This window comes from Haemaphysalis longicornis, unplaced genomic scaffold (genome assembly GCF_048455015.1).
Source record: "Haemaphysalis longicornis isolate Haplotype H1 unplaced genomic scaffold, Haemaphysalis longicornis Haplotype H1 scaffold_1, whole genome shotgun sequence".
NCBI lineage: Eukaryota > Metazoa > Arthropoda > Arachnida > Ixodida > Ixodidae > Haemaphysalis > Haemaphysalis longicornis.
Window position 1 is genome coordinate 233,335,396 of NW_027526203.1, and position 16,771 is coordinate 233,352,166.

Genomic DNA, 16,771 nt, shown 5'->3' on the forward strand with positions numbered 1-16,771 from the left:
CAATTGAATTCGCCTCGATTGAAAAAAATGGGGTCTGCAGGGCGATATTTCACAACACATAAAACACCAGCAGGTTTCATTCGTGGCTTTTACCGATAAACTCCGTGCTAGAACACTTTATCTGGCTAGGCGACAGCGGACCTAAGCCAACAAAGATTACGATCCCACAAGCAATTGAGCAAAAGACATCATTTGGGGTCAGCAAGTGGCAAGTTAGGTTACGTTTGCTATACAGCACGCTTATATTTTTTTCGCTTAGTTGCCATCGCTTACGTGCGAGAATATGTCTGTGCTCTCCAGACGTTACAAGCCTCAGTAGGCTACAATAACAACAAGCATATCGATTCTCCGCAGGTTACTGCACGGTACCAAAGAAAAAAAGCAAAGAAAATGGTAGCCATCCCGCCCTGCGAAAGCAGATGTCCAGTGAAGCTGTTGGAAACTCCTAATTTTTCTCGTCTTCTCGGCGAGCTTGTCACTTGCGCTCGGCATCTCAGCAGCGGAGCGACCACCTCGTTGCGGTTGAGCCGCCAGGGGACGGAGCCGTCAGACACAATGATGAAACGTCCTTTAATGGCGATGAAAGACTAATGTACAATGACAATGATAGTGTGGCGGTATGTTCCAGCAGCTACGTCGTTTTCTTCTACAATTCACAACATACTCCCGACCACAAAAGATGCGTACGTCGTTTTCTTCTACGATTTCTAACAATCTCTGGCGGCAAATGCTGGGTCCTGCCTAGCCTGACGCATGCGCTCAGCGTATTCGGCAAGAACACCACTCCTGCCTAGCCTTCAAACATAATCTACCCGGAACACATGGTAAGGGGAGTAGTGTCCCATTGTTCACAGGCGTCTTATCATCCATAATGCGGCTTCGATGCTCGTATTGTGTTTGTTAAACGAATACTGAGATCTATGATGTATGCCTGATTAGCCTGACGCATGCGCTCGGTGTCATAGACGAGAACTGCTCTATTTAAGGACACTAGTCCTGCCCAGGCTTCAAGCATAATCTGCGAACATAATCTTTACCAGGAACACATGATGGGAGGTCCAATTGTTTACAGCCATCTTATCATCCATAATGCGGTTTCGATGCTTGCTTTGTAATTTTTTAAACGAATACTGAGCTCTATGCTGTATGCCTGATTAACGTGACACATGAGCTCGGCGCCTTAGGCGAGAACTGCTGGGTCCTACCTAGGTGTTTTGTTTACGACACGAAATTTTCGACCAACTAGAAGCTAACAGCTTCGGTGTAAAATGAAATATCAAACGAAACATATTAAGATGATCAATAAGTATAACACATCAAAGGAAGTAGAAATACTATGTGGGAAGAGATTGAGCAAGCGACGATAATGCTCCTTAGGCAAATGTTGTTTTTGGAATGTAACACCATTGATCTTCCCTCCTATTGTGACTATTATGATTAGTATTATTATAATCAGTCTTATCACCATTATTATTACCTTCACTGACCACCTAACCACGCCCAGTACTGGCGTGTGCCTACTGTGCTCTTCTGCTCGATATGGGATGCAGACGTTTTTCGGCGAGCCTCCTGCGAAATAAGTACTCACAGCGAGTCTACATATTCTGCTATCGGACGGACAGGTACACTCTCTGAAGAACGATCAACAGCCGTTCCAATGCACTATGTGTTTTTGCTCGGGCCGGAAAGAACTAGTGAGCTTAGTGACAACTACTTTGAAGAGAGCCAGCGAAACACTCCCACCCTGCAACCCCTTCTTTTCACAGAAAAGCGATTCCCGACCGGGAAAGCAGGGAGAAGACGCAACCGGACAACGCCGAATTGTTGTCAACGCCCTCAAAAGATTTTCTTCCTACCGGACAAAGTGGCGAGGTTTAGGGAGGGACAGGAGCGCCTGTGTAGGGGTAATACGCGCGCTTTCGCTCAGCAGGCAGACATAATTGCTTTCCTAAGGGTGGAAGTTCACCGCATGCAAGGGGAACTGTCGGAACCGGCTGGTCCCTTGGGTCCCGATCTGTCTGTGCCCTCTTCGACACCCACGTTCCCTGGTACTTCCGCGATCTCTTCGATACTGCACCCGTTCTAACGATTTGATTTGATTGATCTAGGGTTTAACGCGCCGACGCAACGCAGGCGATGAGGCGCGCCGTGGTGGAAGGCTCCGGACTTAACGTGCGCCAAAATCTCGTACACACGGGCGTTTTTGCTTTTCGCCTCCATCAGAAAAGCGGCCGCCGCGGCCGGGAATCGAACCCGCGATTTCGTGCTCAGTAGTGCAACGCCTTAGCCACTGAGCCACCGCGGCGGGTTCCAATGATTTCCTCTGATGTTGCGAAAACTGCCGGGACGACCATTGATACAGCGCTGTACTAGCTGATGCCACTGCCGGGTACTTCTGTGCCGTAACTCGTGCCAACGGAGCTCGTGCCCGGTGCTTCATCGGCCAAGGCACCATGCAACTACACGGTGCAGACAAATGCAAAGATCGGAGGGCTGCGGCTGTAATTGAATCGGACACTTCGAAAACTGTCGGTATCGAGCGGCCCAAGAGCCCCCTACTCATCTGTGTGTACAAGCTGCCGTCCTGCACCAGCACAGCGTAATTGGCAGGGCAATTATAGTCGGAGCACGCCTCCCCATAGTTTGCCAGCGGTTCAAGGCAAGGTACAATTCATACTCCGTCTTCTGTCAGTGTTAATGAGGAGAATTTTCCCCGTATGAGAGATCTTTCCTTTTGGATTAATGATTGTATCAAGGTCTTTTCGAGACAAGCTGCATGCGATTATGATATGTACAATTGATGTCACACATGCTAACAAAAAGAAGGGATAGGATAGGCATATTTTATCAGGATGCTCGCAGTAGTCGCTCCAAAGAGTCTGAATTTTGTTCAAGTGTGACTTTCTGCGATATGAAAGTAGTGTAATTTCTGAAACCTGGCTTCGTGGTGACGTTAGCTCTTCTGGTTATCTACGTCCTCACAATGAGATCTTCTGAAGTGACAGAGTTATCTCTACCTAACCAAAAAGAAAGGGGGGGGGGGGCTGTATTTATGGCTGTTTATCGCTCATTGCATGCAATGCAGGTGGCATGCTAATCTGGAAAGCCAACAGGAATCAGTTTGACTTGCCTCACGAAGGGCGAGAAACTGCTCATCGGAGCGTTCTTCGTCCCGAATGTTTCAGCCATTGAATTTAATCAAATACTCAGTTCCATCGAAAATGTTCCGAATTTACCATCGAATCGTAAGCTAATGATTTTTGGAGACCTCAACACACCAGGAATTCAGTGTAGTATTTCTTTTGGGCGCAAGAATTACAATGCAGCTCAAAAATAAAAGACTAGACTTTCAACCTTTCACGTCTGTGGAACAGTTCTGCCATAAACATTACATTTGTGGTAATGCCTCAGATGTGCGCTTTTTCAAATTCGACAATATACAAGTATCTTTCTCTGTTATTTTTCTTGTTCATCCGAATAAGTTTCACCTCCACACCCCTTTTATTCTTTCTTTTTCTGTCGCTGCGCAGATTTGTTGTAATGGTGTAGGCAACTGTGAACTCCCCCGTTATGGTTTAAAACCTGGAGAATACGCACTGCTGTGCCACTTTTATTTATCCGCTGAATGGTCATGCGTCCTTGACCTTAATAAAGCTGATGAGCAGGTTCGCCATTTTGCCGAGATATCCAGGATTGGTATAAACAAAGACATCTCTTTTTCCAAGCCTGTCCATCCAAACTTTCTCTACTTGTACTCTAAATAACTGCAATTTCGCTCAAACATAGAGACAGTACCCACAAAAAGGCGAAGCGCTCTGGGCTTGACAGGTGGAAAGCGAAGTTTAGTAGTTGACGCTCCCTTTACAAAATCTTCTAGCGGCGTGGTCACTTGTCCTCTACAGAGTCTTGAGAGGCTGCTGCTTGTCACCAGTCGACTGCTTTCAGGAGGTACGTTTGCTGTCGTTCAGAGGTATCTAAAGAAAATATTAGTTTGCTCAACCCCAATAAAAAAAAACAGATTCCGCCGCAGATGTTGCCGCCAGTTTTGCTCGATCTTCTCATTTTGCCGTGTAATAGTCTAACGCTCATGACCACGGCTAAAAAAAAAGCCGAATGCCTTATTGCAACCCAATTATGTTAGATGAAATACTCGTCAACGACAGCTCTAAAGAATTAAGTCGTCGTTTTCCTGTGGCACAAATTGCATACAAGCTCGGCTCATGGAAACGCTTTTGTGCCTATTTTAACTTGCACGCCTAATAACTATTATTAGGCCCATTTTTTCCTGCATGAAACAACGCTCGAGTATATCCTACTCGTATGTCTGGCGACGAGCCAGACAATACCAACTATCAACTAACGTATACTCTGAGTCGGCTTAAAACTATGAGTCAGCTCTACTTAAAGTTTTTGCTGCCTGTTTTCTTACACCAAATCAGCCCAGCTTTTTTTTCTGTTCACCCAACGACAACAAATTCTGCTAGCTTCCTGTCACAGGCTTCGGCAGCAATTATTTCTTTAAAAAAGCCAGGTAACGCCATCTACATCGACGTCAGAAAAGCTTTTGACGTAGTGAGCAATGGGCTATTACTAGCGATATCTTACTGCATCCGGTGTACGCGCAACCCTTGTTGCCTTGGTGTACAGCTATTTGCTTGACCGGTCATTTTATGTAGTTCTGAACAACCAGAAATCTGGCGTTGACAAAGCAACCAGTGGCGCCCCGCAAAGGTCTGTTTTTGGCTCACTTCTTATTTCTGCACCTATCAGCGGTGTTTCCACCATCATTAAACAGTCATGTCTTCGTTGTTTCGTTGTGCTGGGGATATAAGCATTTTCAGAGAATATTAGTGGTGTTCAGGGCTGCAGTACCCCCCGTAGTGTATCCGACTATCAATGTGGGGCACCACCAAAAATTGGTGAATTTTGTTATGAGCCAGTCTAATAACCAATATAAAGACGTTAAAGCGCAAAACCAATCATCTGCTGTCTCCCTACTGTATTCATAGAGCTCCCTCTGAAAATATTTCATGAGGCGACGATCTAGGGGTGCTCTTCGACAACACTCTCAGTTTTTCGCATGACATACGGCTGATAAAGCGACGAGCGCTCCGTGATCTTGGAAACCTGTGCAGGCTTTCGAAAGAATTCACTTCTCTTCCGTGGTGTGTTGGCGCATGCCGGCAGCTTACACGCGTACTTGAGTCTTCCGCTCTTCGATCGCTAGTCAGCGAAGATGGTAGAAGCGCCTGTCACGCCTAACCACACGGTACAACCACTCCTTACGTTTTTCCGCACCGAGTCATTGAGCAGTGCTTTGCCGGATAGAGCACTTGGCAAGAGAGATAGCACAGAAGTACTCGGCGCTGGTATCAGATGGTAGAGCGCTGTACCACTGGCCGTCCTATCAGTTTTCGCAACAGCACTGGCATAAAGCAGCGACAATTTGTAAGCGCAGGTTTGGAACATGCTTGGAAAGACGTGTGCAAATTTAACAGTGACTTTAATAGGGCGTGTGCAGAACAACACATGCGGCTCGATTGCTGCAATGTGGCAACCCGCGTGCACCGACATGGCCGCCGGTCGTCGCCCACAAGCCCGAGACCCTCGAGTACCTGCTCTGCTCCTGCCGCCAGCACGATGCCCCGAGAGCAGAGCCTCGGGTCGCACTACAGCGCCTCGGGCTGCCCAGTTACGCCCTGATGGACCTGCTTTTCCCGCAGGGCCCCACCTCCATACGGCGGGACGCCTTCCGACTTGTACTGGGCTTCCTCGAGGAGACCGACCTCATCAAACAGTTGTAGCCCAATGCCTGCCGGCCAGCCTTACGAACTCCTTATCTCATTCGTTCTCTGCCTCTTCCTCTGTCCCCATTTCTTCTCACCTACCCCCTTTCATCCCCCCTCTAACTTTCCCCCGAACTGGGTTGTATGCTGGTGAACTCCCAAATGAGTTCGAAACATCCCAGTCCACTTCTTTCCTACTTTCTATTTCAAGAACTCACTCACTCACTCACTCACTCACTCACTCACTCACTCACTCACTCACTCACTCACTCATTCACTCACTCACTCACTCACTCACTCACTCACTCACTCACTCACTCACTCACTCACTCACTCACTCACTCACTCACTCACTCCACTCACTCACTCACTCACTCACTCACTCACTCACTCACTCACTCACTCACTCACTCACTCACTCACTCACTCACTCACTCAGTATTATCACAGCCATAGCATGGGCCCTGATTCCCCCTTACCAACCCTCCCCTCTGTGAGCTGCAGGCGTTTCAGAACAGACCTTGCTTTCCTGTACAAACGTGTTCATGGTGGCGCTCCTTGTGCGGAGCACCTTAGCTGTCTACATAGGTCGGCAGGCTCACTCACGAATTCACCCATCTCCCCCCCCCCCCTCACCAGTCATTTATAAGTGAGGTGTGAGTGAGCCTCGCCATCGTTTTGGACTGGCGAGTGCGAGTGCGGGTGAGTGCGAGCCCCACGCGCTACGAGCACCACTCGCCGCGAGCCTCATTCACCCCTCGCGAGTGCGAGAGCAACTCGCGGGGAGCCTCGCTCCGTTTGCAGGGCTTATCGCGGTGAGCGTCAATATTGTGCTTGTAGCCGCTGTTGACTTTTTCGTCGCGCAAAAGCCGCTCGCTGCGATGGTTGTTAATGTTAATGGTTGTTAATTTTCATTTGTTGCGCCGTTTCGGAAATATGCCGTCACTGAGCTCCTGCTGTGGGGCACCCTCGAATTAATTCTCCAGTGGCATGTTAATTTAGGAATATGATTTGGATGACCTTCTGACGCCGTAATGCATAATACTCTTCGGTTTCATGACTCATTGAGGGTCTGCTGCACACACTCGCGTGCGAGGGAAGACGACGAGTGGTGAGTGCGAGTGGTGACGGCGAATGGTAAACGTGAGTCAGTGCGAGTGGTGATGGCGAGTGGTGACAGCGAGCGATGAGCGTGGGCGCAAGTGAGTGCGAGTAGTCCCGAATCACTGCAAGAGGTCAGCGTTAACGCGAGTGAGTGCGAGTGGTTACGGCGAGCCGTGAGGGTGAACACAATGAGAGTGAGTGCGAGTTGTGAGGGTGACTGGTGAGCATGAGTGTGAGTGAGTGTGTGAGGAAAAATATATTTTTCTGTGCAAGTGTGAGTGACTGGCGCCCAGTTTTGCCGCGGTATAGCTGTCTAGCTTAGTGTCTCACAGAAGGCCCCCAGATCGCGCGGCCCGTTCCAGACCTCCGCACGCAATTTTAATTACTCTCCTGTCTCCAGATTGGAGAATTCATAACACTCCGCCTTTGAACGGCTTGACATCTTTCCAAGTTCCCTTTCAATTTATCGAACTGAATTGTTCAATAGAGTACGTTGGGCTTTGCGACGTATGTAGTGTTGTTTTTATGTTACCCGTGCAATTTAATTTCCAGGTTATTTGTTCAAACACTTGCTTATTTTTGAAAGCGTCCCTGGGGTTTGTTAGTGTGTTTATTTATTCTTTGTAGTACTTTCACTCTTTTTCTTATATTTTCCTGTCTAACTTCGGCTGCTGGGCTTGCTCTTGCGATCCTTATAGCCACCCACTGTTTGTCTGCGCAGATGTATTTTTAACTTGTGATGTTGGCGCTGTGAGCGAGTACTGAAGCCGAATCATTGTTCGATGGTAATACTTTAGTGCTCTATAACTAAAAGTTATTGTCCTAATTTCTGCACCTCCAGCATTTTTACAAAAATCACCCTGGCCCTTTACACCAGACGTGCTCATAGTATTTAACTGACTTTATTCGATTTCCCTCCTTATCAAATAACTTTGTATTTGGCGCTCTTTGCCCATGTCGGCCTTGCGCCATTAAACTTAAACCATCATCATCATCATCATTTTTACAAAAAGACGATATTTGGCTTAGGAAGGTGCCACTTTCTACATATTTTCATCTGTGGCGCCGTTTATGGCTCATTTACCTTTACGTACACCAATTGTTATCTGCAGTGTTATCGGCTTGTTATCTGTAGTGGTGTTATTCTTGTTTTTGTTTTGTGTTTCTACATTACGTCAGCACAAAGGCCAGTCGCTGTTCCTGGCACGTAAATATGCATTGTTGTTGTTGTTGCTGTTATTATTATTATTATTATTATTATTATTATTATTTGCTTCCCTACGGCATAAGCACAATAATTTCCAATCAGTCAATCAACTGACCGACTGATTGATTGATTAAGTTTATTTTCTGTATTCCGAAAATAAACTTCAATTCAAATCCGTTCAATTCAATTCAATTAAATTGATTGTACCGCAGGGAAAGAAAGTGCCCGCTTCGGAACGTGGCCAAGTATGCAGGACGCTCAACAGCCAGGTATGTCGGCCCGTCCAGCGGCACTGTTCTGCACACGTGCGGATCCTAAAGTGATTAAGTCGAGGTATCTACGTCCCCTGTAGAGACGACATAATGGTCGGGACAAAGCAAAGAGAGGAAGCCGCAAAACCTGTAACGGCCGCTTCTTTCCCACCGAGAGGGGAGAGAGCGGTAAGCGCATATATATACATACGCACGCGGTATGTATACATACACGCAGACCGGGAGATGCCGGCCGGCCCCTCTAATAATTGCAGGTTTGCAGGCAAGCATGCGTCGTCGCGCTGACCTTGTGCCGTCGTCGCCGTAGGCGAAGTCCCCCAGGATGAGGTCCCTGAAGCGGTAGCGTGGGGGCAGCGGCGCCACGCCGCCCGGCGTTGGCGCAGCCATGGGCTGCGGGCACGGCGTCGAGCCGACGTGCGCCGAGCGCGTGGTCGCGGATCGGGGATGCGGCTGCAGAGCGCCGGCGGCCACGGCACCAGCACTGAGACCCAGCGCGGGGCACGCAGGGACTGCCTCGCCCGCACGGCGCCGCGAGCACGACTCCGACGTCGGCGAGCCGCGCGCCCGGGAACCGGCCGCCGCCGCCGACGAGGGCACCTGCGGGCCGAACCGGCAACTCGATCAGATCGCCGCTTCATCGCGCGCGCCCGCCCGCCCCTGCCCCCAAATCGTCGCCCCGTGGTCACCAACGGGCTCGACGTCTACGCCACTTGGTCCAACCACACTAGTTGCGGGGGAAGGGTCAGCCCGCCTAAAAGTGGGACCGCAAGAAACTCACCAAGTTGAACTTTCTGCCCCCGTGGCTGTTGCTTCGCCCTTCCGTATATTTTCAGCAGGAGGCACCTAATTATGCGCCTCAGTCTTTTCACCGTCATCGTTGTAACTGCGCTAAAACTTGTATTACAACTAATTTTTGTGTTTATTTGCAACTTCTGTGTCCTAGGAAATCCTTAGTGTGGTGGAACGGACTTCGATCTCTTAAAAACCATAGTCTTTCTTGGGCTACTTAAACCCAGAAATTTTGGTCTGTCTGTATGTCTGTTTGTCTGTCTGTCTGTCTGTGACCCGATTCAGCCATCCGGCCAAAGTAAAACAAGGCCTGCGCAATAGTCTTATATAGTCACAGCTAAATGTGCCCGTCTAAGTCCGGTGTAATGTTCATACTTGTCAACATTGTTGAACAAGAAGAAGACATTACGCAAATATAAGACAACAAAATAATACACAAATGATATTTGCAGTGTTCTTTTATAAAGAAGCATAGATGCTTAATTTTTGCGAAATGAAATACTACATCTACTGCAGAAAAAAATTCACTCCTCCGTCGCCTGTTGTCGCCCGCGGCACTATAGCTTCTGGCGGCATTTTAAGAAATCAAGCGGAAACAGTTACGAATGGTTTCACTAGATAGGCTCCACGTTCTGCTTGGAACGCACGTGGACTAGGGAAACGCGGTACTACAAGCATTGAAGTAGGACGCCTCAATTCACGCGCGTCTCCTCCTTACGGCAGCGCTGGCATCGAGACACCCGGCCTGGGGAGTGGAACGCGGTAAATTTAAATCGACTTGAGCAAAACTTCAGCGAGTTTACCTTGAGATGAGCGCGACGGAAGAGGAACAGCATGAGAGGCGAGCGGGAAAGCGAAGGGAGGCATTTACTTGGCAAATGTCGGCAAGAACTAACGTCTTTTGTCGACATTTGCAACGAAAGGAGCAGATACGCAGCCATTTTTTTTTTTTAGAAAAAAAGATTAAAGTGGGTTTCACCCCACTCCGAATACTCCGAATTTCCTGGAACACCAGGAGTTCACGTAATTTATTAAGCCAGTATTCAAACAGAAAAATTATTTTAAAAAAGAAAGAGAAACTTTGGGCCTCTGCTGTCCGATCATTCGTCACAAGTTTTCAAATGAAATTTTATGTCAGTTTTCTGGAATTTTTCATGGGCTTTCTCTACCTGTTTTCGAGTATGCCGCCCGCGTTACTTTTACCAAAGAAATTATTATATGGTTCGCTAGAAGCATCTTCGAGTTATGGGAGACAAAAACAGTAGCCAATAAAGCCTAGACATAGAAGCAGTCGAACAAAAAGAAGAGTACAAGAACCACCGACGGTAAGAATACGTGCTTAAGCATTTTCCAGTACTTGTTAGATAAACTGCACTAAAGTGTAAACTTAAGCTAGTTGGTAGATACTAAAAAACAGGGCCACAGTGCTGTTGATTGCGCTCTTGCCCTCTTGTTGAACTCGTTAAATAATGTTTGGTATATTATAAAAAAAAAAAACGAAAAAGAACATCACTAATGCCTGCTAACGGGACACGATTACCAGAAACATGAGGAGGTTTCTTCGTTATTACAGGCACGCTCGTTATAGCAAAAGAAACATGGCAAGATTATCTGGGCGCAGAACAAAACAGGTGACAAATGGTGTGGGGATGCAAACAACAGTGTGGGTTGCAGCACAGGTGAGGTAGTCAACACTTCTTTACCTGCTTGACTAGTCAGCAGTAAACTACAGTTCCCGTCCCACGACAATATCTCAGGAAACATGAGAAGGGGTCGCGGACGGCACTCATGCCTATATGTCAACCCTTCTCAAAACTAGCCAAAGAGAAAAAGGTTAGGAAGGGGCTATATATCCCTTTGCGACACGGCGTGCACAATTGTGCACGCGACGTTAAGAGCATTTTTTTGCGTTACAATCGTCGTCATCCCCACTTAAACCACTCGGCCAGCATTCGCCTTTCCCGCTATACGGAATTGTGCTGCCATCTCGTGAATGTCGCGCCTTCACCATCCACCACTGCTTTACCAAAACAAGAGGGCAATATGAACACCTCAGCGTTCTACGGCGCGTCAGGTAGGTATTCTCGGCGTTACCTTTTCTGTATAGTTAAAACGTTTATCAAAGCAAAACTGAAAATGTTACCTTAATATATAAGGGCTGCAGATCACAATAATGCGTATACGTTCTCTATTGTACCAATGGTTAGAAAACGGGGGTCACGTTTGCGATGGCGTGTTTACAATTAGGACACGACCTAATTTAATAGCTACTTATGAGATCGAGTTGTTTATGGTTTTTAAGAGAAATTTTGGTTATCAAAAGCATACGCAGGAAGTTACTAATTTTTCTTACGGCTACATCCTAATCCGTGTCACAAAGGGAATAAAATCTGTATAGTTTGAACACTCTGAAGAGTTTTTTTTTTCGCACAGCATAGAACAGCAAAGGTCTATAAATCAAATCGATAGGGAAAGCCATCTCAATTTGAATTAATAAAAGGGCGAATCAATGAAAGTGAAGAATAGCAACAGTACACTGCGATTGGAAAGCTATTCGCATGTAAACGCTTTGGTGCTTCAAAAGCCCGTGATTGCAGCCTGCCTGTTGCCTTTCTAAGGCGTCAGCCAGCACGTTTTACTCAAACCAGGGAGTGTAGGGCCGCCCGTACAGTTTGAATCATTCATAAATTCGAATTGTTGAAGCTATGTTTGGAGCGCATATACATGAGTGCGAAAAGTGCGGACACAACGGAGTAAGAAGACCCGAACGATTGAAAATAACAAGGTACTGCAATTTAAGGTGAAGACATGAAAGAACGGGAAATATCCAATAAAGTCGTCCTTCTCCGTACATTTGTGATTTATTTACTTGCCATAAACAGCACACCACCTGTGATTAAAAGAAATCAAAGCCCCTTTCTTAGGCAAATATGGTTAGAACGGGAAGCTTACTCCCATGCAACCTGAGTGAAAGTCAAAGTCCGAAATCCAAACTGCTTAGACCGTGGCGCAATGGCGCAATCAGATAGGCGTCGGTTCCATAACGCTAGAGACCCAGGTTTCATTACGTCCCCGCGAAGCGTTTTCAAGTGCAGAGCACTTTAGGGGCTCGCCTTGTCGTCGTACATGGCTGTAACGCTCGATATCAAGCGACTGCTGGAATCAGGCGGTGCTCCGAGATAACGGACCCAAGTAGAGCCCGGCGTACCCGTCGTAAGGCGTCCCGCCGAGGCTTCGAAAACCAACGGTTTAAATAGTCATGACCATTCGAAACTAGTGAACCGCTGGCGCTTGTTGTTTAGCGCAAAGAAAACTGCAGGTACATTTGAGGCAAAATATACGTAATTAACCCGCACCGCCCACGTTTATTTAGTTAGGAACGCTCGTTGGGTTGGTTTTTACGATACTAAGCGAAAAAATGTGACAGTGCAACACCGGCACGCGCGGAAGGAAAAGCAAGCACAAAAATTCACGCATCTCCACGAAGTGAATCATGACGAGTGGGTGAAGGACTAGGGGTCGTTCTTACAGCAAATCACCCGTGAGAGTGCTTGCTGCTGCTAAAACGATTTCCAATCCAATCCAATTCAATACAATACAATTCAATTTTATCCAATCCAATCCATTTCAATCCAATCCAAATCCAATCCAATGCAATCCAATCCAATACTCCTCGCGCATGCACAGCACGGCTCTACAAAAGCTCCCTCCTTCCCTCCCTCCTTCTCCCTCTCTCTCTCACCTTTTGTGAACCTTTTATTTTGCTCTTGTTAACCTTTTGTGGACCTTGTGTTCACAGATGTTTCGATTTACACGGAGCTGTGCGTCTATCTCTCTCTCTAACCTTTTGTGAACCTTTTATTTTGTTCTTTTTAACCTTTTGTGAACCTTTTGTTCGCAGATGTTTCAATTTACACGGTGCTGTACAGTGAGCACGGATGCCGGACGCCGGACAGACAAGCCTCGGCCTTAAGGTGCTCCACCCCTAAAAGAACAGAACTCTCCTGGCGTAGTTTCAGGCAGGGGTCGCGCGAGCACTGCGGAGGAGAGAAATTTGAATTGCATTGGCTGGTAGCAGTGAGCGGATAACGGCGCTACACGCCCCCCAATATGACGAATCACTGCTCTGCACTACCGACAGCTTTCACGTCGAGTGCGACGGCTTTAATTTTTCTTGGGACGCTTGATGTGTCTTCGCTAATCATGATCATCATCATAATCAACATCATCACCTTCCTCTTCTTCTTCTTATTCATCGTCAACGTCATCGTCGTCGTCGTCTTGTGAACCTCATGTGTTAAAGTTGCCTTTCCTGCAGTGCGTATTGGTGATGGAACGGTCACCATCAGTGAGACATACAAAGCTTTTCTTTAAAAAACATACACCAACCAGCATGAAATCTCGTCAGACACCACCACGGCAGACCAACAAGAACTTCAAAAAGAGCTAAAATACGGGTACGCAAATGTGGGAAATGTGGTATGCAATCGCATTGGAGACGCAAGCGGTACCCCCACTTTATCGGACGTCAACTAATGGACTTCTTGTCCCGAGAGCTTTCCCTTCTTTGGCGGCCTGTTAGCGGGAAGACGACTTATAATCGTGAAATATTCGTTCAAAAGCGGAGCATTTATTAGCGAGCGTATTACGTTGCGTCGTCGGTAGTTCGATCTATTTGTGACCAATATATGAGGAGCAGGCGCCGACACGTGCACGCACGCAAGTGGCGCGCAAAAATATACGCATACGCGAATTTCATATACCTGTATACTTTTAAATGAAAAATTAACAACACAAACAATGAAAACCAATGGCCAGCCGGCTGGTGACGTGACAGCAATGAGCCAATCAGCAATCGCATTTCATGAACCATCTGCGCAGTGCGCATTTTTTTATTTTTTTATATCGCAGAAGTGGGTACGGACGGCACTTTCCCAAGGGAATACAGTAAGCGTCAGCGTGATTCTAAGCCATCAATCGTCATTGCGTTCAGTGGGTTGAGGACAGTGAATAACAATGACTTTTGATATTACCAGTCCACACTTGCCGCCTGTTTACCTGCCTAATGAAGATAAAGGACCGGTTGCTACCTGCGCATAGTTGCGTCATCTCTTTCCGCCACTACAGTTTGTCATAGGCGCAAGCAGACATTAGCAAAGCCTTTTCTCTTTTCATGGCTCGAAACAGGTGCTCGTACATTTAACAGATCACCGACAACAGTAAGGAACATGCGACACCGGGAAGGCTGTGGTGCATAGCGTTGGGATTGACGGTTCTATTGTCTGGGGGCAGCATTAAAGTTTTAGGCACTACAGTATTGCAAAAGTGCCCCAGATCCCCTGTATTTAATTCAACTGTTGAAATGATGTTAAACAAAACCGGGAACGTTATTGATCATGTATTTCATTATTTAACCACTTTTGGAAGCCCCCGGGGCACGCTTGCTTTTTGTTGTTGTTGTTGTTGTTGTTGTTAGCTCCCAAAGAAGACGTTTCGTTGCGACAACAAATCGAGTCCAAGACCTTGTGCCCATTAGGCGAACGGCGTAAGCGCAGCATAACAGGGGGAGCTACATTGGTCGATAGCCATATTATTAGTGAGGCAAGACAGGCGTCCACAGAGGGCCCTTACTACTCTAGCAATTGGGTCGCGAGCCCTTCTTGCAATGCGTCTACCGGTAGCGAACCGATCCTCAACTTTTTGCGTGTGAGTGCGTGCATGGGCCCCTTTAGACTGATTTGATTGATAAAAATCACCTTTAAAGCAAATATTTCTATTCCTCACTGATGGCGTTCGATGTCCCGACAAAACTAACTGCGGCAAAGCCAACTTTACACGTGAGTTTCCCAAAACGATGAATCTGATGATAAGAGAAGCCACATCAAGCGCCTCAAGGAAAAAACGCTCCCGTGATCATAATAGAACCTGGGTTCCTCGCTTTATGAAGTTGACATCTATCCTATTGCGGCATTCCGACACGGTCAAAGTAGTGCAGTTTGAATTCGGACTTTGACTTTGACTCGGGTTGTATGAAACAAAGCTTCGCGTTTCAACTATTTTTCTGGTTAAATGAAAGGGGCTTTGAATTTTTTGTGTTCCCATGTTGGCCTGAGCTCGGCCTGAGATGGGTGTAAGCCTCATTAGCAATATTGGATGCAGGGGTTATCCTCGTATGTACCACTCATGCTTCATCGCGTATGGTTGAGGTCAGCGATGAAAAATGCGAACCGAGTGAGGATCGAAGCAAGGCTCCGTAGTTCTGACACGAGAGCCAAAACTACAAGGCGGCCATCTTCTGCTGCTTCCAAAGTGCTGGTTTTCACACACGTTTTACGAGCTGTTATGAAGTCCAGGAGACACAATATAACTCATGATGCTTTATAAAATTTGCCTGAGCTGTACCCAGCAAGGCCGCAAACACGGGCCGCAGTTAGGCAGACCTGTAAAGCTAAACTCTCCAACAACAACAAAAAAATGACAGACGGTTTGGCGGCGCCAGTATTTTGCGAAAGCAGCATATTGATTTGATTGATCGTAGGGGTTTAACGCGCCGACGCAACGCAGGCGATGAGGCGCGCCGTAGTGGAGGGCTCCGGATTAATTTAGACCACCTGGGGATCTTTAACGTGCGCCGAAATCTCGTACACACGGGCGTTTTTGCTTTTCGCCTCCATCAGAAAAGCGGCCGCCGCGGCCGGGAATCGAACCCGCGACCTCGTGCTCAGCAGCACAACGTCTTAGCCACAGAGCCACCGCGGCGGGTCGAAAGCAGCATATATTCCTGCCTACCAAGCGTTGTCCAATACCCCACAGCGATTATGTGCTACTATCTGGTATGAGACACTTTGGTTGGCCTCACGTTACGCACGCAGCATACAGAGTATGGGGGCGCTGTGAGCGCTGTGAGCGTGTGGACGTGTCTCTGTGCTGCTCCCGTTTTGCGCACTAGGTAAGCTAAACTTCTTAAGAGGGCGCCTACGCCAGGCACCCTTAATGGTTAAACTTAACGCCCATAAATATCTGGTTAAGCCAACTCTAGGGTATTCCGACATAATATCGAACCCGCACCAAAAATATTTAGTATACAAAGTTGAACGCGTACAGAACTTGGCTTTGCGTTTTATCTTTTCCAACTCCTCCCGGTTTACTGGTGTTTGCGGTCTACGAAAACGGGCAGACCTCCGAACTCTTTCAGACTGCGGAATGATATCCAGATTGAAGTTCCTGTATCTTTCGTTTAACGAAGATTATAAAACACCCCTAACTAACTACCTAACTCCCTTCAGGCATTCTTCGCTCACAAATCATAGCACCACTATCAGGCAACCTAATAGCGACATAAACACAAATAAGGACTCTCTATTTCGATCAGCCATCGCACTGTGGAACGAACTACCGGCGGACGTCTACAGCACATCTGTTGAGTTTTTTTTTATGTGTGTTCATGTGTCTGCCTGGTGGAGTTTCTTTCTTTTTTTTCTCTTTTTCATATTTGTATTAGTCATGTAAGCATATAACCCTCATCACATATTTACCAACCATCTGAAGTAGCAAGCCCAGCATTATGCAGGGCTGACCTCTTCGGTCTCATTAAAGAATTCTCTCTCTCTCTC

At 47.2% G+C, this 16,771-nt stretch overlaps 1 protein-coding gene across 1 annotated transcript in view; it reads right to left on the bottom strand.

The window, feature by feature from the left end:
- Positions 1-8,420: 8,420 nt before the first annotated feature.
- The window catches only part of LOC144158190 (uncharacterized), a 544,079-nt gene continuing 535,728 nt past the window's right edge, over positions 8,421-16,771 (bottom strand). The window contains exon 3 of the mRNA XM_077688885.1: positions 8,421-8,966. Within this exon, the coding sequence (XP_077545011.1) occupies positions 8,421-8,966 (546 nt within the window). The remainder of the gene's footprint in view (positions 8,967-16,771) is intronic.